General features: G+C 38.3%; 1 protein-coding gene across 4 annotated transcripts in view; it reads left to right on the forward strand.

Moving 5' to 3' along the window:
• Positions 1 to 605: 605 nt before the first annotated feature.
• The window catches only part of beat-IIIa (beaten path IIIa), a 56,541-nt gene continuing 33,798 nt past the window's right edge, over positions 606 to 23,348 (forward strand). Inside the window, exons 1-2 of one of the 4 annotated variants that reach the window (XM_089463715.1) lie at positions 606 to 745; positions 4,496 to 5,016. In XM_089463715.1, the coding sequence (XP_089319841.1) occupies positions 4,683 to 5,016 (334 nt within the window). In that variant the 5' untranslated portion in view covers positions 606 to 745; positions 4,496 to 4,682. Of the gene's footprint in view, positions 831 to 854; positions 1,088 to 4,475; positions 5,017 to 23,348 lie in introns of those variants that run through there. The other 3 variants (XM_018004981.2, XM_089463717.1, XM_089463718.1) reach the window with 3 other exon arrangements.

Genomic DNA, 23,348 nt, shown 5'->3' on the forward strand with positions numbered 1-23,348 from the left:
GTATTTGATTTGTGCAAAGTCAGCCTAGGCGTCCTGTCCTTATGAAGAGACTTGTTCGTAGATAAAGATTTAGAATTTGCAAATCGTGAAATTGAGCTGGCCGTGAATGAGTATTCTACAGTTGATAATGCCCGACTGCAACGCAAATAATTATTTATATGAATGTCCCCTATTTCATTTTGATTGTATCAATTGCTATACCAAAACTCTGTCTGCGATCCTGAAAACACAATTCAAGTGAAATGGCGCCCAAGTCAAACGAAAAATCCCATTATTTTAACAGCGCAAAGCTTTCTGTTAACGCTGAAGCGGAACGCTCCGGCAATGAAACACAGTCATAGCTGAGAGAGTAACAAGTGCTCGTTTTTGTTGCTCTCTCGCTCTCCTTCCTTCGTCTTACTTGAGGGTCGTCGGCTTTGCGTGTGTGTCTCAGGCATGCGCAAGGATTGCAGTGGCACGCTTAGTTCCGGCTTTGACCGCTGGATGGCGCACCACAAACTTGCACAAGAAGTTGAAAATTTTTTTTAGTTATGATTTGCACTCCAGTCCGAACGCACGTCGTTTGAATCGCGCGCGCGCTACTCTTTGGCATTCAAATTGAACCAGAACTGAAAAACCGAAACCAGAAACCAGAGACACGCACACATACACACACACACAAGCACACACACATGCACACACTGGCAGCAATACTTTTGCATTTGAATGGACAAGTGTCGTGTGCGGGCTTTAAAAGTTGTTTCGTGTTAGTTCCATTAAAAAATAAAATAAAAATTTGAGCAATAAAATCAAATTGAAAGCAAACAGAGAAAACAAAGTGCAAGTTTTAGGTGTGCTTCAATAAATTTGAGAAACACGAATTTAAAATATATTTATATAGAAAAAAAGCAAAACAAACAAAACAAAAATAAATGCGATTTGCGTGCCACAAACATTTATGAAGCATTTTGTTTGTTGTTGTTGCTGCTGTTGTTGCTATTGTTGTTATTGTTGCTGTTCCTTGTGGAAAGTTTTGAACTGCTGCGGTTGCGGTTAATTAAAATAAAAGCGCGACAATAGGAAAAAAAAAAATCATGGCAAAGAAAAAGTCTGTAATATAATAACAAAAAATAAATTGTTTTTTTTTTTTAAATTTTGTTGTATATCTAAATTTACTTTGATGTAATTATGATCGTCTGTTGTGCGTGCTCTCTGTTCTGTGTGTTTGCTTTTGCAGTTTGGGTTTGAGTCTCGACTGTTAGTGATCCCACTTTTTTTATGTAAACAAATTCTTCCTAATTTGACTGATCATTAATTATTATTCATATTTATTTGATTTCTTAATATTTGAATATTCTTTAATTGTACTTCGTTTGCCTCTTAGCTTTTTTTTTTTTTTTTTTTTTTTTCATTTTGCCCGCTTGCCCATTTCACTGCTTCTTATCTTAGTTTGGTTTTAATCTTTGCTATTGCTGATCTGTTCTCGTTCTCACTTTTCATTTCAAACCTGCTCAATTTAAAGAATGTATTTTATATCGTATGTTAATTCAGTTATTTTCCACATGACTTTGTTCTTCTTTTCTTATCTATTTACTTACTTATATTCAATATCTTCTATAGCTCGCATAGTCAACGGTTGGAGTTTCGTTTGAGTCCTTGCTGCTGCTGATCTGTTCTCACTTCCAAAAATGTATATGTAACTGCACAAATAGTCTTCTCATATTTGAGCTCAATATAAGAATTTTTTTCGTATTACAAATAAATATTATTTTGATTCACAATTCTTTTTAAATTTTTACTTAATAAATTGCCTAGCTTCTCCTCCCTCTCACTCCTGTTCACATTTATCTGTTTGCACATTGGTTTGCGTCTTAGCTGTCGCAGATCTGTTTAGCTTGTACCTGTACTTACTCCACATATTCTTTGATCCTTGCTTTGTGTCTTGGCTCCAGCTGATCTGCGCTCTCCTTCGACTTGCCATTTCTCTGCATTTGTTCCAAGTTCTCTGTATTTTTAAAACTTAATTTGCATCTATTGAAATTTGCATTATTTCGTTCTACCAACTCACTAATTTCACTTAATTATGTGCGTCGCTCTGCTGCTTGCGCTCCCCTCTCCCCATTCCCCTACGTGTTGATTGTTTTAATTTGAGTTCTTGAAGTATCTGGTTTTGGTTTGAGTCTCGGCTGCCTCACACTATTCCATGCATAAAATTTGCTGCTGCATATTTTTAGGCGCTCTCGAAACAATGACGAAGCTATTTTTGTTGTTTTTGGGTTTTTGTCCGCTATCGTTTGTGTTTGTTATTTGTTATTGTTGTCGCTGCTGCTGCTTTATTATCTCTGCTCGACTTGTTAGCTGCCAGTTTGTTCTCATTGTTGTTGTTGTTGTTGCTGCTGCCATTGTTGTGCAAACAACCACAACAACATTTTGTGTACAAGTGCGTGTAAAAAAAATTTGTCAAGTATTTTATTTATTTTATATTGTTTTCGCTCTCTCTCTCTCTCTCTCTCTCTCTCTCTCTTTCTGTTTCCTTTTCTGCTGTCATTAAAAGCACTTTGTAATGCTTTGTTGTTGAATTTCACATTGGCTTTTGTTTATCGCTTTGATTTTTTAACGTGTTTTAAAAACATCGGCCCAAATCCTATTTAGTTGTTCAATCAAGCAACAGAGCTTGTAATACTATGAGTAATTTTTTCCATTGTTGACAGTTTGAGTAAATTGTGAATGTTGTATTGTTTGATGTGCTGTGCTGCATCTGATTTGTTGAGCTTGCAACTGTATTTGAGATCTGATTGTAATAATAAACCATTATGCCCTAATTTCCCATTTTTAACGGATTCAGGTCACAAGAATAATAATTAAGCTAGATCAAAATATTTTACATATTGAGAAAATATTTCGTTGTATATATTTAGAAAATAATTTCAGTAAAGTATTGTGTTCATATTTCTGATTTATGATTTACCTTAAATCGATGTCAAATATTGCATTAAAAAATAGTTTTAATTTTAGTTTTAATTTCAGCAAATTATTAAGTCGCTCTTGATCAGACTTATTTAAAGTTTTATGTAAGATACTGCTCACAAATGTAAAATTTGATCAATCAATAATTATTTAGTCTTTCTACAAGCAATCCTAATGTTTACATGTATTAAATATAGATACATATACAGAATTATGATTAATATACTGTGTTCTATTATAATATCAATAATAAGCTGCTTTTTGGAATATATACAAAAATATAATTATATACTTATTTTTTTATTGACAATTTATTACTGTATAATCGCTTCCTTGCAATATAATTATGCTTATAGGTTTACATGTAGGAAAAAGTCTTTGAGTATTTCTTTTTATACTCCTTAATAATACATACTTATTTCTTTCAATATTTTAAAAATTAAAAAAAAATGTTAAGAAACATAACATTTTAATAAATATTTGTGAAGATTAATTCGTTTCATATTTCATTCATATTATTACATTTTTACTATCAATAATATATTATTTTACAATTTATTTATATATTTTAGACATGTTTCAATTTCAAATCATCCCCAAGCAAATCGAGCTGTAATACTTTTTTTTTATTGTTCATTTCTGTTTTATTATCTTTAATTTTTCATTCAAGTAATTGTAATAAATTTAAAGGCAGCAAAACATGCGAGCTAATATTAAGTTATAAATAGCAATTAATAGGGCCAAATGGGCTGCGTATTTATAGAGAAAGTTCTCAGAGAGAGAGAGAGAGAGAGAGAGGCGGAGAGAGAGAGTGGAGAGTGATGGACATACCATAGGCAGCAGGAGCAGTTGCCGCTAATCAAGTTTGATGGGCATTTCGCTGCAATGCGGCCCATGTGGGTCAGCGGAGCGTGTGGCATTATTATATTAACAGCGGAGCATCAACAACAACGACAGCGACAAGGGAGAAGGGAGCATGGAGCAGGGAGCAGGGACAGCGGACAACGACAACGCGCTAGCAGCGAAAGTGCTTGAACAAGGACTCTCAATTGCCTTGTTGTAAGCGTTTGCCAGTTAGCCGTAAATCAAATGCGAGGCAGCAACAGCCGAGAGTGAGGGGAAAATTTTGAATTTATGTTGCATGCGCCTCAATAGTGTCCCAAATGCTGCTGTCTCGCTCTCTCTCTCGCACTCTCTCTCTCGCAGTCTCTTGCTCTCTGCTGTTGCTGTTGTAATTAATCTTTGGCCAAAATGCTGCAAAATTTATGTCTTTAACTTTGGGCCGCGCGTTTGCTGTGTCCCGGCCGTTTAATAGTTTCGCCCGCTTTACTTTTCTTCCTTTCTATGCTTCTTTCTTTCTTTGCTCTACTCGTTTGCTTTCCGGCTACATTTCGCGCTCCCGATTAAAAGTGATTAATTGCCAGGCAGTTAAAATAAGAATAACAACAAGCAGAAGAGCAACAGCAACAACAACAACAATAATATGAACAACAAACAGCTATATCAACTTAATGTCTAAATTAAATAAGTGAATTCTTGCTTCACACAGAAATTAATAAACACATCGAAGAAAGAGAGAGAGAGAGAGAGGGCGAGCGTGAGACTCTCACTGTGTGTGTGTGCGTGGGCAGCGTCCAAGGGCTCGCCCACAGCACATAAATAAACAGGCAAATAGCAAAAGGCGCATTGCCGGCCCTTTGACCCTTCCGGCAAGTGAAAGTGTTTTAACTGCCAGCATGTGTATGCCAGAGCCCCAGAGTCACACTCAGAGGCTGAGTCACAGTCAGAGTCACAGACTGAGTCACAGTCATGGACAGAGTCAGCAGCAGCTGCCACAGCACCACCGACAGCACAGCCAACACCACCAACAGCAGCAGCAGGAGCGGGAGCGGGAGCGGGAGCACCACCATCACCACCACCAACAGCAGCACCACCATAGCCACAGCCACAAGCAACAGGCAGGCCAAGCTGTGAGCCTGGCCAAAAGGACAACAGCAACTACAACAACAACAACAACAGCAACGCATTTGCAGCTTTGGTATATGCTACATGTGATATTAGTGCTAATCGGTGAGTGCTTCACAAACAGCCCAAATATTTCTGCCTTTTTTTTTATACGTATAAATAATTATTTTAAATGGTTTGCAATTAATTCCAGAGGCCAAAAATTTAGTTTAAATGTGGCCAAAACTTTTGCAAATTGAGATGAAAATGTTTGCTCATTTATGTTAAGTGTGTCTATGTGTGTGTGTGTGTGTGTGTGGTGAGAACCATACACATACTCTATACATATACAAATGGCCAAGGGGCTGCTCTGATAGCCATCTATAAGACTCGCAGCTAGACAAACAAACATTCGCCTTGCTCGCTCGTTTTCTGTTAGCTGTATAAACAAATCATGCTAACTGCAATTGCCAATGATAATATAATAATATTCAATATTCATGAATTATTAAAATAACAAAATTGAGTTTTGCCTATGTAAAGCAACAGCTGCAGTAGACATCATAAAAAAACTTGGCAAAAAAGCCAAGATAATAAACAAAAGTCTCACAAAATGATGAAAGGGGTACAGACTGGGTTGGGCTAGACTTGATGGAATTGAAATTTGACAGCTTAAGGCGATTTTTAATATAGAAGTTAAACTTCTTAATTTATATAAAATGTATTTCTATAATTTCTAATTGTCATCAGTCAATAGGCTTATCGACTGCTTAAGTGCAAAATATTACCAAAAAAAAATACAAAGAAATTCAAATACGTGCGCTCAATTAAAATTTTCAGCCACTTGAAATATGTCAAAGGCAAAATTTTGTGCCATCGAGCAGTTCAAGGACAAACAGCAACATTAAATTATGCCAATAAAAAACAATCAAGGAAATTGCAAAGCAAAGTTCAAATAATCGAAACGAAGCAACTGGTACTTAAGTAATTTTCTAGCTAAGAAAAAGCAAACAACAAAACAAATTACGATACGCACGCTGCATAGAAATTAATAAATTGCCTGTAGATGGACGAGGAGTCCTGCTCCGACTCCTGCTCCCGCTCCTGCTCCCGCTCTCTAATATATTCGAGCTTTGCTCCTGTTGTTGTGTCACTGTCAAAGCGCAAAAAAGTTAAGTTGACATTTCCGTCGAACAAACACACACACACACACACAGAGACAGTGAAAAAGAGAGGGTAGGCGAAGTACAAGTCACGTTGCTAGCGAGAGAGGCTGCGAGAGAGCGAGATAGATAGCAATAGCTGAGGAGAGAGAGGGAGATGGGGAGCAACATTAAAGCCATTGAAGAGCGTTGGCTTTCATTATTTTTAAATCATATCACATGGCGCAAAGGCAAACGGAAACGGATATGAAACCAACTGATGTGTGCGTCTGTATGCGTGTGTGTGTGTGTGTGTGTGTGTGTGAGTGGGAGCTCGTGGGTGTTCGTGGAGCTTAATTCAACGTCTCATTTGCATACATTAAAATGTCACATTTTACATGCCGTTTGTGCGTCGCTCGCCCTTAAGCCATAACGGTTTGCCGTCAGTTAACGTTAAGAAGCCTCCGCCTGTTACACATAAACTACATTAGCAATTGCCAGTCTCAGAGCCGAAGTAGGAGTCAGAGCCAGAGTAGGAGTCAGCCATCAGGACGTAGCCGCAGCCGCAGAGGCATTGCAGCCATGTAAAAATGGCTTAACGCGCAAATCTTTCAACTAAACATTAATCCTAATGGTTTTCAATTTTTTCCCTCTGGCTGAAACGCGCCTCTGTGGCAAGTCAACTTAGCAGTAGCAGCTGAAAAATACAAAAAAAAAAAAAAGAATGAAAGAAAACATTGTATCGGCAGGGATTGCTCAGCTAAGAGATACTCTGAAATAACTGAAAAAGCAAAGAGACGAAACGAGGCTTAGCAATGATGGGCTATGGGATATGATGCAAAGCAAAAAATCAAAGGCAAATAAGATGAAATGACAAGTCAAGTAAGGAAGAAGAGAGGATAAGAGAAGTTAAGAGAAGAGAAGAGAGAAGAAAAACAAAGAAAAGAAAATACTTTTCATTGATATAATGGATGTAAGCTGAATGAAAAAGAAAGGAAAATAAAGGAAATAGAAATGAGAGGAATGCAAAGCAAAGAATAGAAATAGTAAGGAAAGGAAAAGAAATGAATGGAATGAAAAGAACTGAAAAGAAAGGCATAGAGAAGAAAAAAGAAAATTAAAATGAAGAAAGCAAGAAGGAAAAGAGAAGAAAATAAAAGAAAAAAGAAAACAGAAGCTAAGTCAACAGAGGATCCCACCATAAAGCATACATTTCAGTCAGCCTATACTACCCGCTTTCATCCACTTTCAATGAGTATAAAAAGGGAAAAAAAGCCGAGCCCTGAGCCCTCAGTCTGAGCCACAATTCCTGTTTTGCATGTAAATACGCTCTTTGATATTTGCGACGCATTTCGCCTGCAGCCTGATTGCCTCTGACAGCCACGCCCCGCCTCCCCCAAAATATACTGCCTGACTTTAAATATGAATTTTAGCGAAATGCGCAAGGGCCAGCTCATCAAATGTGCCGCCCATTCTCATTAGCCGGGCTCATTAATCAGCTGTTGGCCCTAAACAAAAAACGAAACGCAAAAAAAATAAAAAATAAAACTCAAAAAATCAAACGTTGCCCTTGACTTAGTTAGTTAGCCGGGCTGCTCATCTAGGCGGCACACAGGGCTAATTTCGACTCACATGAGAGGCGCACAGCTGGGCTATTAAGGCAAGATATCCATGAATATGATGAGCTACAAGATATCCAGTAAGAGATGGTCTTGGTAGAAGAACTAAACGAAAAAAGAAGAAGAATAAAAATTTTTTGAAATCAAACCAAATGTTGAATAACGTAAATAATTTGAGAATGTAAAAGCTGTATGAAAATATAAAACTTTTGTTTACCAATGAATATATTAAAATTATAAAATATTATTTAAAAAAAAAAATAAATTTTAATATAAAATTTTAATTTTTTAAAATTAATTTTTTAAATTTTACTTTCATTAGTGAATAAGTTTATTTATTATTGTTATTATTACAAATAGTACTACATATTAATATTCTTGGCTTATCTACCAAAATATTTATCACTACATCATCACAAGAGTCCATCAAAGATTTTTGTTGACATGTTTTTACAAGGAAAACATTTGCTTAGGCCGAGTAAATATTTTCATTGTTGAGTAGAAAAAATGCGAGCAAATTTGAGATTGTCAACAAAAATCTATAAAAGACTTGTAAAGCATTAAATATGATTTATAAGAGCACTATTATTGCATTTAATTTGATATATATGCAAATTGATTGTTTATATTAGCCATTTATATAAAAAAAAAAAAAAAAAAAAAAATCGCCCAATTTGAAAATACAGTCGAATCCGGTTATAAGGACTCCACTTATAGCGCATGAAAATTCTGGTCCCCAGACAAACATAAATTTATATAGCTATAGTGTCTTTCAGGAATAACAACGGTATTACAGGATTTTAGTGTGCTCAAAAATTCCAAGATAATGTTAGCTATATGTAAAATTTTTTGAAAAATCTATTCATAGAAAATTTCAAAAATTTTCAAGATCTGTTTTGTATTTGTTGACACTTTTATTAAAATATAAATTAATTGAAAAGATTAAATAAATAATATATATATAAATTAATAAAATTAATATATAAATTAAAATAAATTAAAATATAAATAAAAATAATATTATTAAAATATAAATTAATTGAAAAGATTAAATAAATTATATACATATAATATATATAAATTAATAAAATTAAAATATTAATAAAAAATACTGGTTTTGCACATTTATTTACATATATATTAATACATACATTTATTTTTATTAAAATTTTATATTTAAATTATTGTATAATTACATTATAGATCAAGCATATTTTTCGAATTTTTTGAACATTCTGCTGCATTATATTTAAATGAAAACATGTTAATAGCTTAAATTGCACAAGACATTAAAGAGAGAGAGAGAAAGAAATTCAAAAAAAGGGAGAAAAAATACCACACTACAATCAGCTTTACGGTTATATTCATTCATTTATTCATTTTGTGGATCGAATAATTTCTCAGGCCTGAAATATTTAATAAATACATTATTTATGTAGAGCAGCTTAATTCAGGTACTTGGCTGGAATTTATATATGTATATATGCATGTACGTTGGTTTATTTACCCTCTGTCGCACCTTTGCGGCCATCGGGGACACTGGGTATACACGTGGCATATGCTCGCACACTATCGCATTAAGTTATCCTTGCGAACTGAGCATAAGCTCAAGTGGGCTCTTCTTTTGTTTTCAAAATAAAACTGTTTCGCTACAATAACAAAGCAAGTGTTTTTGTTTTGATTATCCACTGAGAGAGAGAGAGAGAGAGAGAGACAGAGAGAGAGAGAGGGTGCGAGCGAGAGCTACAATAGATGGTGATAGCTGTCTGATTGCACTCATACAAACACACACACACACACACACATATATATAGATATATGTGTGCGTACTTCCATTTATTCGAGTGACACACATAAAAAAAAAGCGAGTGAGAGCATTGAAGTCGAGCAGTACCGACTGCATAACACTCATTCACGTCGCAAATGCTACAAGTTTGTTCTATATATACATAGATACGTATTATTGGGACGGGTTCTAGTTTCTGATTTGCCACGTCCTCAATGAGCGTATATGAGGATATATCTCTCCATATCTTATTGGACTTTTGTTGTCAGCCCGAGTATATAATCTTAATTTCAACTCCTTTGATAGCCCGTTTTTCGATTTGCCACGCTCCTAGTGGGCGAATTGAAAAAATGCTGATACTTCATAATTCGTTTCTATATAGGGTATATCAATGTCTCAAATCTTGAGACTCTACATACGGACACATGTATGGTGCAGAAAACCAATATACTCGTTTCATTTTGCGAAACCGAGTCATTGTGAGCCACTAAGCTATTGTTGAAGTTTATCTTTGCATTTGCCAAATGATGGCAGCTCGCCTTTTGTTATTGTGCTCGATTTCATTTATTTGATGAGTCCTTGCAGCTCCTGCTGCTATTGCTGTTGTTGTTGCTGTTGTCGTTAGATCAGCGTAGTTGAGATTGACGTTAACAGCAGGTAGCTTAAATAGAAATAAATTTTCGGCAATCGCATTGCTCATCAGCGCAATTCATTCACTCATATTTAATGATGCTTTTAGTAACAACATTTTTATGAACTCAACAATCAGCTGCACAAATCAAATTACAGTTTCTAGCCTATTTTTTGTTTGTCTCTGATTTTAAGCGGAGATAATTATAGGTTGCAGAAGAATAGTTGAGAACGCCTTGATTTAAGCTGGAATACTTGATTCAGTTCCTCAACATTATTCATTCACAAATGAGCTCGGATAATTAAGTACTGTTTATAGGCTTTTTCCTCTATTATTATAGATCTAAGAACATCAATTAATGCGGGGCGAAGTGAAAGACAGAAATACAAATCCGTTTCTCACATTTCATTTTCTTTTTATCTATCTGGTAAATTGATATGCGCGTAGCCATAAATTGTAACGTTTCAATTAAAAATGATGGCCACGGCTGAAAGCCAGAGGCGTGGAATAAAAAACTGAAATGCAGACAAACAATGGCCGATCGGGAGCCAAAGGCCAACGCCCCACGAGCTAAGCAAATTGAAACAAAATGAAACACATTTTGTGCGTGTTCTCTGTTGACTTCTTGTTCTTCTTTTTGCTGTTTTCTCTCTTTGTCTCTCTCTCTCTCTCTCTCTCTCTCTCTCTCTCTCTGTCGATTTGTATTGAAATCATTAGAGCGCAGCAAGAAAACGAAAAAGTTCTATAAACCGATGGGCAGCGGGCAATGGGGGGCGTGGCATTAATGTCTGACGAACAAACAAACAAGCGACTGACGCCTATTAATCATGCCGTCTTTACGTACCATTAAGCACAAACATTTCAACGGGCCGAAAGGCGTTTCGACTTTTTGGTATATCATTGCAGCATGATATGAGAGTTCCCACGGGCCGCAACCTGTGGTCACTGTCTAATGAGTTGACCGACCAGGCAATACCCTTGACTTGAACAAAGGCGAATCGTTCTCCCCCCCACCCCTCTGCCGCTGACTGTCTGCCAAAAAAAGGTTCACAGCAGCGCTGCAATATGAGCAACAGCTAGACCCAAAAAAAAAAAAAAAATACACACACACACACACACATTCGAAGCCCCAACAGAACACAAACAGTGTAACTGGCTGCCTAATGGCAAAAATATTGTATTACAGCAATTTGTGCAGCGCACCCCAAGCCAGCCGAGCCACAGTAGGGATAAATAAAAAAGAAAGAAAATATAAATAAAAAAAAAACAAAATTTATATATATATAATGGCACAAAATGAGCAGCCCAAGGGTCGCGCTAACGATATGGTAAATTTATCAAAAAAAAATCGAGAGAAACGGAAGGAGTGCAAGAATTCCAGACCCACAAACAACATGACACCAGTCGGCAGTCAGTGAAGAGGGGCAGGCATAAAATAATCAGCACTCGGCACCAGAAATGATCCCGAAAAGGCAAATGTTGAGGCTAAAAGGCTTTTCAGGTCAGGCGCTGGCCCTGGACCTCCACCTCCCCCTACCCCTCCTCCACGGCTTGGCTCGGCTCGACTGCCAAATTGATTTGATTCCCGGCCAACGTCAAATGAAGCTGAAAGATGCAAATTTCCCATTCGCACTTGAGCAAAGCCAAACGCTTAAATAATTTAAATATTTTGCTAACCAATTGCCCCGTTCGACATAATCAAAGAGCCAAGTGCGATGTAAGCGGGGCACAGACCAAATCAGCGCTTAGTTTAAGTCATGTAAGCAGCTCACAAAAGCGGAAAAGACAATTCAATCGATTTGCTAAAACATACATGTGTGCTATTATCCATGTGTGTGAGCGTGCAAGTGTGTGTGTTTAATGCGCTTTGCGCAAAAAACATAGGAGATGTGATAGTGTGTGTGTGTGTGTGTGTCTGTGTGTGGCTTGAGTCGGGGATGTGCGCAAAGCAGACAAAGCGCTGCACAAGTGCTTGAAATATTTTCACTTTTGTCATTTCCTACTCGCTTGGCATTCCACAAATTCAAACAAAGAGCGACAAACGCTCCAGAAATATGTTAACGCACAAGTTAAAGAAAATGTAGCATACTTTCGAGGCGCGCTCAGCCAACTCAGCAGTTGGCGATGGCAGCGTGATAGAAAGCATATCAAAAGAAATCGGAGCAGCTGTGCAGCTGTGCAGAGCTGGCAATTCATTTTATGAAAACTGGGTAAAGCTTGTTGAAATAATAATACAGTTTTAGTGAGGAAGGCTGAGGATTCGGTGGAGGTAGAAAGTTCCTTGAAGTGCTGCATTCAAATAAAAATCTTCAGCTGCCCCAAGACATATATGTTTTATAAATCACTGCAATGCTTAGCTCTAGTCTGCTTGAAGTTAGATCAATATTTTCATGGGCAGCAATAATAGAGAATATTTCAAAGCTTAAAGTCTCATCAGATAAAAGATGAGCAGAGAAGTTGCAGCTGCTTTTAATAACTCGCATTTGCTTACTTTACTGAAATCTTTGATAACTAACAGCTGTGCTTTCTGGAGATTTTGCATTAAATAACAGCTCAAGAAAGAATGTAGAATATTTTTTTTTTTTTTTTTTTTTTTAGTATTTATGCATGTTTATATCACAAATGACAGACAGAGCGAGAGAGAAAGAGAGCTTCTTGGAATGCTCCAGATTTATATACATTTATATATATGTACGAATTCTTAAACATTATTATTATTCATACAATATCTATTATAAAGTATTGCGCTATAAAAACGTTTATGAAACACTTTGAGAAACGTTTGAAAATTCAGAATAAAAATCTATAAAAACCTATAAAATATATATAAAATATTGTAAATAAAAATAAATATATAAAAAAATATATACATATATGTATACTATACATATCGATATTAAAATATTAAATTATACTTATTGAAATTATTATAAAATATTAAACATTGAAGATCATATATAGAATAGCAAATATAAAATAAAATACAATAAATAATAAAAATATACATAAATGCATACATTATTACCCCAATTATGAAATATATGAAATAATATTTTAGATTTCAATTGTCAATGATTTGAAATGTATTGATATGATTTTGAAGCTAGCCCCTTCACTTCCCACCTCAACCAACGACCCATCCCGCTCAGATAGCACACACTTTATCTTCACATCCGATGTAAAACACTCGGAGCCTTGTCACGTGCCCATCGCTGGGTGCTAATGGCAATGAAGAGTTGAAATCGTGCGAGGCGGCCACGCCCAACACTTTCGCCCAGGACTCCCCGGCACCTGCAAATGGCATCTCGATGTTAGTTTTTTTTTTTTCTTATTTTTTGTGATGCTTGCAGTGAACTTTTGGCAATAGACGAGCGCAAATAGAGCAGAAAAATTGCGCCTCCGGCTGAGCGAAACTCGGAAACTGGGTCCAGTGAAAGTTGTAAAGCGAAAGTTTTAAGTGTGCGTGTGCGTGTGTGTGTGTGGGTAGGGGGCCTTAGCTCCTGGCCAGGCGAGTAATTTATTTGGTAAGTGGTAATCAATGGGCGGCTGTCCAGTGGCCGGCATTGATGTTGATATACGACAATCCAAGCTGGATGGGTTAAGCCAACGCCGCCAACGTGTAGCGAGCGAGCGAGCGAACGGGCTTATCGCGACTTTGGGGGCCTTCCTTCCAGCTGTAAAGTAGCCAAAGCGGCAGTTTTATGGCCGTCAGTTGAAAGGTCACTGCAGATGGCAAAAGATTTGTGGCCGAAATTTATGACAACATGCTCAGGCATTAGCATTCCAAACATGCTGTTAACATCAGCATTTGCATATGCATATGACACACTCACACAGACGCACACGCACACATTCAAAGAGCACTCATTGCGAGTGCTCGCATCATATGTGCGAATAATGTGCGGCAAGCGAAAGCAATGCCAAAAAGTATCCATAACAATAAAGCAGCATTAGCAGCTGCCCCTAACAACAAAAACAACAACAACAACAAAAGCAACAACAACCAAAGCAACAACAACAACAATAAAGTTTTAGCTAAATTATGGCCATCATTTTAAATGTTATTTTTCCCTTTTGCCATTTTCCCATTTTCATGTTGTTTCGTTTTTTTTTTTTTTTTTTTTTTTTCTTTTTGCCCTATTTTCTTTTTGTGACAAAGTGCAAAACTCAGCATTAAAATTGTTGCGCAAATTATGCCAAAAGCGAAAAATTTTCCAAATTTATTACAGCAAAATAGCTGAAGTGAAGAAAAATCTATGTGAGCTGCTGAATGCCCTTACGTTATTATGGATTTTAAATATATATACATATATATATATAAATAGAAATCGATTTAGTTATTTGGTAAAGACAAAAAGTTTAGTTACAAAATTAATAATATGTATGAGCTTTTGCATATTAAATAAACTTTAAAACTACTAAAATATATTTTAATAATTAATATTTATTATTAATATTTTAATATTTAATATCATCTCAAAAAATATTTGTTTACTTAAATATTTAGAATTCTCTTTCAAACCAAAATATTTCCTGTATTCATATCTAGAGTTAAATAATAAATACTAGCTAACTAATAATATAAGGCTTTTGCGCTGTAGTCTTAAACAAAAAAAAAATAAATAAATAAAAAATAATATATTAAAAAAAATTAAGCAAAAACTATTAAAATAAAAAAAAAAATAATTGACAAACGAAGCAAATAAATAATTAAATTATTAATTAGGATATATTATTTATAATAATTATTTGTAAATTGTAATTTGTAAATTGCTGATTGTCGAGTAGTTGATATTTTTATATTAAGTACGTAAATAATTAACTATTACACTATTACTTTCTATGTTATTGATGAATTCACTAACACATATTCAGAGCGTATTATTCATGTTGTGCTTGAACTTAATTTTGTAAATTCATTCAAATCGCTATTAGTTGATATAGAATTTATTATAATAAATTTACAGAAATTCCTTTATATGTCTTAAATCGCTTTCATTTCTTCTATATGTATATCCTATCATATTATATTATTAGCCCAACTGCTGTTCAATTCAATCTGACCTACTTGTAGAGTATTTTTATGTTCTGTTTTTGTATTTTTTTTTTCCTCTCTTTTTTTTTTGCCAAATGCGCAGCTCTTCTGTGCACTTGCTATTGCCGCAGAGTTGCCAATGGCCCCCACAGCTGCACAGTCAGTATCTACAGTATCTCTGCGTGTGTGTGTGTGTGTGTGTGTGTCTTGGGCACTGTCCAGCTGTTTCCATTATGGCAGTCGACAGTCCACAGTCCACAGTTCACAGCCGACAGTCGAATTTCAGGCCACACATTTGGACTTTGTGCATTTGTCGCGAGTTTTATGCGCTTATTTTGGCTCTTTATCTGCTGTGTCTGTGTGTGTGTGTGTATGTGTGTGATATTTGGATTCTGTTTGTTGGCCCACACTCTGTGGGGGCAGAGGCAGCTTTACCGCTTTGTGCATATCATGAAATTTTAATTGAATTTATGCATTTTATTATGCATATTGGCGAGAACGAGATGGCAAATGATGTGCAGACAAACTTTACAGCTGTCAATAGCTTTGACAAGCGATCTGCCATCCACTGCGTACTCCTGCCGCTTGCCGCTTGCCTCCTGCCAGCTCCCAGCTCCCAGCTCAATGGGCACTGCAGCACTCATACGCCACGTTGGCTCAATGTCAAAGCGAGCAGCAGCAGCAATGACAACTACTTTTCGGCTTTTGGTGCTGGGGCCATGTTGGCGTTGGCCTCGTTTCGCGCGGGCTTCAGTCAGACATTCGCTTATTCAGTTTGGCAACGTATTCAATTTTTTATGCGCGTGGCGCAGGTTTTGCGGCTGCGTCTGCCATTTCGCAGCTGCATGGATACATTTTTTACGGCACAGATTAATGCGGCGTGGCCAGCAGCAGCAGAGGCATCAGCAGGAGCAGGCAACGAAGTCCAACAAATGTATAATATTTGCATGACCTTTTTAATGCAATTTTAATATGCGCGCGCAGCTTAATTAAATATTTAATATTCCATGCGATGGCCGTGCCCGCTATCTGATTGCTGCTCTGGCACGCCCACACACCCACACGCCCACACACCCACACTCTACAAATTGACTTTTATTCTGTGCCGCGCAAAGTTAATTATCAATAATATTTGTGCACATCACTGAATAACTGCAATTAATTTCCATTTGCATTTGACTTGAACGGGACAGTAGACAGCCAGAGGCCAGGGCCAGCAGAGGGCGGCGAGCAGCGTCGAAACGACAAATTCGTATGTTAATTGTAATTACATAAAAAAAATGCGTTGATATGTATATGTGTATGGAAACATATTAAATAATTAAATCAATTATACAAACATCATAAGCGGAATATTTACTTAGTGCTTAATATAACTTAGGTGAGTTTATTGAGAGAGTGTGGTGGGAAGGGGGTAGCAGAGCTATAAGCTGCAACTAAAGTTAGCCAGTTGCTTTGAATAGTAAATTGAAGTGCGGCTAATTGATTAAGTAATCACTTGCAATATAAATTAAATTATTCAAATTATCTTAAATTATTCAATTTAATTATTAAGTATTATTAATTACTGGGAAAGCTCTCAGTCTACATTCATAATAAATGGTATCATTATTGCTTGGTTGGATCTAATCTAACGGTTTGTTGGGATCTTAAGACCCAACAACCGAATTTTACGTATCAATGCGTTATGTTCTCACTGGCCTAAGTGAATTAATTAAAATAAAATTTAAATTAAGAAATAAAATCAATACATAAAAATATATTCTTAATAAAAAAAAAAAAAAAAAAAAAAAACCCTTAAATTAATAAATTAATTTATAAAAAAAATAAATAATAAATTTTTGTTTAACATTCATCTTTTTATGAGGCAAAACAGGAAAGAAAAACACACACAATAAACAAATTAATAAAAAAAATTTTTTTTACAACTATAAAAAATTATACTATTTAATAATAATAATAATAATAATAATAATAATAATAATAATAATAATAATAATTTTTTTTTTTTTTTTTTTTTTTTTGTTGGGCTGAGGTAGGAAAAAATGCTTTATGCACCGTCAGTCATGTCGTCACTTTGACCGGTGTGTCGGACTGCATAACTGCTTACCGACTAAAAAATCCTCCTCTTCTGGGGCTCAAATCCACCTTGGAACCAGGAGATATCCCGCATTAACCTTCAAGGTGGAACCCCATTGTGTGCTCTAAATGAGCGTTGCCCTCTGTGTGCCTGCGTCCAGGTCATACTTCTTCCGCCGCAGAACCTTTTCGGCGAAGTCATAGACTTTTTTCCAAGCGTCTATGCTGCTGCACATTTGCTGTACTAACGTCTCTACTTTGACTTCACCTACTGTATCTGCCAGGTCGATTCTTTCTTCCGACCATCTTTTGCAATTGAAGAAGGTGTGTTCTGCATCGTCCATTGCATTTTCGCAGTAAATGCAGCTGGATTCGGCAGTTTTCCCCATTTTATTTAGGTACTTTCGAAAGTATCCATGTCCGGAGAGTAGTTGTGTCAAATAGAAAGACGTTTCACCGTGCTTTCTATTTATCCACTGCTCCAGATCGGGGATTATTTTAGCGGTCCATCTTCCATACCTTTCGCATGACCATCTCGCCTTCCACGAGACTATGGTTTGCTGTCGTATGCTCTTTGCCGCATGTTCTGAGTATTCTCCTCTTTGCCGAAGATTCCATATTTTTTTGCGCTCTTGGGCAAGCAAGTCAACCGGTATGACTGCTGCTATCACAGTCACGGCCGCCCCGGAGACTGTGCGGTACGCCGATGTTATCCTTAAGGCTGCTCTTCGTTGCACAGCTAGCATCGGTTTTCGCCTTACATTCGCCTCTAAGGTATCCGCCCATACTTCACTGCCATATAGCAGTATTGCATTTGTCGCTTCCATGAGGAGTCTCCGTTTTCCTGCCGTCGGGCCGTCAACGTTTGCCATCAGTCTACTCAGAGACCCCGTTGCTGTCGCTGTTTTCCGCGTGGCATACTTCAGCTGTTCCCAGAAGGTAAGTTTACTGTCCAGCCTAACGCCTAGATAGTTCACTGTCCTCTGCGTCCTTATCAGGTTTCCGCTTACTCGCATCTCTATTTCGGTTGGGATCTGCTTCCCCGTGAACAGAAGTAACTCTGTTTTATGGGTGGCAAGCTCCAATCCTCGAGAGCTGAGCCATGTCTGTGTGCGGATCATGACTTGGGTAAGTCTCTTTTGGGCCTCTATGGTGTTTCTGGCAGTAATGACGGCTGCGATATCATCGGCATAACCAATAAGGAAGGTGTCTTCAGGCATTTCCAGTCTTAGGATGTCGTCGTAGCTGATATTCCACAGGTCTGGTCCCAGGATTGACCCCTGTGCAGCTCCTCCAGTTACTCTGTATCGTTTTGTTCCAGTTTGCGTGGAGTACAGGAGTATTCGATCCTGCAAATAGCTCCTGATCATATTCATGAGGTACTCCGGTATCTGGAAGCGGTGTTCCAAGGAAGTAAGCATATCAGTCCACCTTACACTATTAAAGGCGTTTTTAACGTCCAGCGTTGCTAACAGAACAACTGGGCGCGAGTATGCATTTCCTCTTTGCGTAGCTCTGGCTGCCTGAACCACTTCATCGATAGCTCCCATTGTGGATTTTCCAGCTCTGAACCCATGTTGCCTAGGGCTAAGTCCTCCAGCAGCCTCTACTGCTGCGAGTAGTCTAGGTCTTATGAGCTTTTCTAAAAGCTTCCCAGCTGTGTTTAACATACACAATGGGCGATAAGCCGAGGGTGTATTGGGATCGCCTTTGCCTTTGCTAATGAGCACCAGTCTTTGTTCTTTCCACGCTTCTGGGAATATCCTTTCTTTTAGACATGCGTTATACATCCTAAGTAGAAAAGTGGGACGTCCTGATGCTATCACCTTCAGTATTTCTGCCGGTATATTATCTGGTCCCGGCGCTTTCTTGTTCTTCAGGGAGAGAGCTGCAATGTTGAGTTCTTCCTCGGTGAAATCTGGGACTAAACCATCGAGCTCTACGGGTGCTCGCTCATGCGCCTCGTGGATGTGTGCTGGAAATAGTGTTTCCACTATGTGATCCATCGTGTCATCATCCACGTTTGGCACTGCTCCGTAGTTTCTCAGCTTTTTCATGACTATCTTGTAGCCAAGTCCCCAAGGGTCTTTATTTATATCTTTGCAGAGCTCTTTCCACTTGTCATGCTTACTGCGTGTGATAGCAATCGACAGTTCTTTTCTCGCAATCTTGGCTGCTAACGCTTCCGTCGTGAAATTTCCAGAGCGTCGTGCCCTTGTTAGCCTTCTTCTACATTGTATGCATACTTTCCTTTTTTCTGCAATATCGTGGTTCCACCAGTACGCCTGTCGTCTACCTCCGTGTTTGCTGTGCGTTTTTGGCATCGATACGTTACACGCTCTTTCCATAGCGGTTAGGCTTCTTTCGACCACTTGCTTCGACGTCAATGTGCCGTCGAACTGTCGTTCTCGCCTATCTAATTCAGCTAGTAGTTTGCCTGTATCCACCTTACTTATGTCCCATCTATGAGAAGTCTTTCTTGAGTATGATGGGTGGTTTTGCTGACTGGTATTTTGGAAGTCATATGATATATACTCGTGATCACTTCCCGTGAAGTCATCGAGTATCTTCCAGTCCTTTATCCGATCTACGATGTGTTCGGATCCAAAGGTTACGTCAGGTATTGTGCCTTCACATCCCGGCCTATGGAAGGTAGGTCTGCTTCCTCGGTTTGCTACCACTAACCCGGACCTAGCGGCCATATCCATAATTTTTCGTCCTCTAGAGTTAGTAGACGACATTCCCCAGTCCACTGCTCGTGCATTCAGATCGCCTGCCACAATGAAGGGCTGCCGTCGATCCACGAGGAGATCCTCGATTGCATCGAGTTTATTCTGGAAGGTGCTTATGTCATCGCTAGGGGTTAGGTAGCAACTGACTACTGCGACTTCTCTGAAGCGTGCGTAGACGTAGCAGTTTCCCATCTTGCTTTCTAGTGGCTGTTGTCCACTACTACTGGGGATCCATATGGCCGCAGTCTTGGTGTCGTCCTCTAACCAAACTCCGTTCTCTTTTCGCTTATATTGCTCACTGATGATCACTACATCTATAGCATGTTCTGCTACTATCTGTGTCAAAAGTGCATCTGCCGTTTTGCTCCGGTGTAGATTACCTTGGAGAATTTTCAACATTTTGCTGTAGTTTGTCGTGTGCTTGGGCATTTCTGCGATCCCGGCATGTGATCGACAGAAGTACGCCCCGCATCCGTGCAAATGCAGCATTTTGGTGGTTTTTTGCAGTCTTTCATCTTGTGACCTGATTCACCACATCTAATGCAGATGCCACCACCACTTCTGTCCGGTCCTGTGCAGTTGGTCTGCAGATGGCCGACCCCGAAGCATCTGTAGCATCTGCGGATGGGTTGACACATCCTGGGCCTAGCCCTGACAAAACCAATTTTAATGTCTGAGCTCAGCAACGTCTCCGCTAATTGGCTTTCTAAAGTTACAAAGGCCCTTACTTGCTCTCGACTGTTTGGGGCAGTGACTTTTATGCGCAAGTCCACTGATGAATTATCAAGGACTTGTCGCACTGCCTCAGCCACCTCAGACTCTACAGTTAGTGAGTCTAGATCTCGGATCTCCACTGTCGCTGTAGGCTTTAACTCGGCTACCGTGGCTGTTTTTTTAACGGTAGCCTTTAGTTTTTCAACTAGTTCTGGATGTAACTTTTCCCCTCTGCTCAGTTCTACAAGGAGTGCCCCGGATCGGGTTTTCCTTATGCCTCTCACGTTTGCCTTTTCGTCCTGTTGGATTGTGCTGCGTATGTTTCGTAAAACATCTACGTAGCTTTGTCCACTTTCAGGTTTTATGAGGACTGCTTCTGAACGGGGAGGTTTCTTCTTCTCTTTTTTTGCTGGTTGTTTTACTACTTTCGGCTTTTCTGCGGGTGCCGAAGTAGTCTTTTCCGCTCTTTGTTTCAAAGTCCCTTTTCTGGTGACTTTTTGCCACAAGTTCTGTTGTCCCTTGCAAAGTTTTTTGCCGGACTCAGACTCTAGGGGGCTAGGGGCTTGTCTCTTTTGAATGGTAGGTGTTTCCACCGTTTCCAAGATCCGTGCCTCTGCTGCTGGCTCTAATTGCTTCTGCTTAGTTGCTTCAGCTTCCAGTTTCTTCCAGGAGTTCCTACAGTGTCCTAGGATATCGAGTAGTTCGTCTAGGTCGGATACCCCGCTTTTAACATCCAGACTGATGTTTTTTTGTTTAGCGACAGCGGTCTTTATGCGCCGCAGCGCCTGGCGACATTTTAGAATGGCATCCTCTTCCTCGGCCCGGAGTTTCAACATGTACTCATGCCTTGGAGAGATTACCGCCTCTGCAACAGTGTTTGGGACACCTACTTCAGCGGCAGCGGTTTTTGGAGTTTCCTCCACACTTCTTGGCGCCTGCGCTACAGGGCTCCTTTGCATTTTTGAGCTTTTGCCAAAGCCCAGCCGTGGGTCCGTGAAACGGGCCTCGCTCTCTTCCAGTGGTGTTCCACTGATTGTTTTTTTGGTTGTTGGGGTCTTTCTAAATTCCATTTTAAGGGGTCCCGACTCCAAGCCGCTATCTTAGATCGGGTGTACAGTTACTCAAACAATCCTCATGGTTATCTGTGCATAGCAGGGAGGCCATGCGAGGGTTGACTTTGGTCCTTATGGGAGCCAATGTTCAGAGCCAGGATCTTGCACAAATTAAGGATATATATCAACTTAAACCTGTACCACCAATGAAGAATCAGTTGGTGACGATCTTCGAACGTACTTGGAGGCCTGCCAGGGTTTTAACGGGACGGAGGCAGCTGCAGCATTGACCTAGGAGCCATTTCCGCAGGATGTCACTCCTGCTTACTGAGGTCCTAGAATGCGACAGCTGTCAGCCCAGGGGCAAACATTTCAGAAATCGTGTATTTTTCGAAGTCAGGGGTCGGTCAAAGATTTCACTTTAGTAAGTTCTATCTTTCTATTTCTTCTAAAGTCGCTGCACACATTAGTTCACGATTGGTCGGCTGCCCAATCGCTATCCAGTGGGGCCGATCGTGGAGGCTGTGTGTCAACTTGAATTACCAGTGACAAGGATTGCTATTGAAAGTCTCTAGACGAGCAACGTAGCGTTGCCTTGTTTTCGTAACCCCATCCCACCATAATAATAATAATAATAATAATAATAATAATAATAATAATAATAATATTAATAATAATAATAATAATAATAATAATAACAATAACAATAATAATTATAATCATTAAAAATAATATACTAATAATAATATATAATAATAATATTCAAATTAATTTAAAAATAATACATAATCAATTTGAAACAAATTAAATAATCTGTAAATAGTAAACTATTGAATGACTTCCATATTACTCTTTTCTTCAAGAAATGTCAATTAATAAAATATATTTTATATATTTTATATTTTATATATTTATATATATTTTAAATCAAAAACAAAACTCATATACATTCATATAAGCACACATCAAAACTAACATTCTCAATTCAGCTTAAACAAGTTCGAGCACCCGCATGAATCTTTTGATTAAGTGAAACAGTTGATGGCATAACACATACTCATAATTGACATTGCTCGATATTTGGTTTGTACTCGCATTTCAAAGGATTTATGTGTGAGCATTGATGTTAAGTGAGTTTGGGTCTTAAATTTCACTTAAGCCTTTAAGTAAATTATTGCTAATGGCCTGCAAACAGCCAAGCAGAGGGGCGACGGGGCAAAGGCGTACGGGTGGAAGATCTTTAACTGCTCGATGGCTGACAGAATGGTGCCAAGATGTGGCACTCCAGTAAAGTAATCACAACATTTGATTGATTGAAATCAATTTCCCGTCAAAGGCAAAGTCTGCTTGGCTGCATTCCCAAGTGTGCGTGTGTGCGTGTGTGTGTGTACGTGTCTATTTGTCTATGTATATTTACTTAAACTTCATTTCTTTCTACGATATGTCCTGGCGCGTGTGCCTGTGTGTCTGTGTACCGTTAAACGACTATACGCTTGAAAGCAAGCGAAGCAATGACTACGACTCGCTCCTTGGCTTTGGCCATAGATGCCAATCGCAGACACGCGACAAGGACATCCAGACCCTCAGATAACGATTGCTGCCTTATTCCGCGAAATTAATTTCAAATGAGTGACTGATGACGATTATTGAGATTCATATTCTATATAC

Source organism: Drosophila arizonae, chromosome 3 (assembly GCF_054131065.1).
Source record: "Drosophila arizonae isolate 15081-1271.41 chromosome 3, UAZ_ARI_1.0, whole genome shotgun sequence".
NCBI lineage: Eukaryota > Metazoa > Arthropoda > Insecta > Diptera > Drosophilidae > Drosophila > Drosophila arizonae.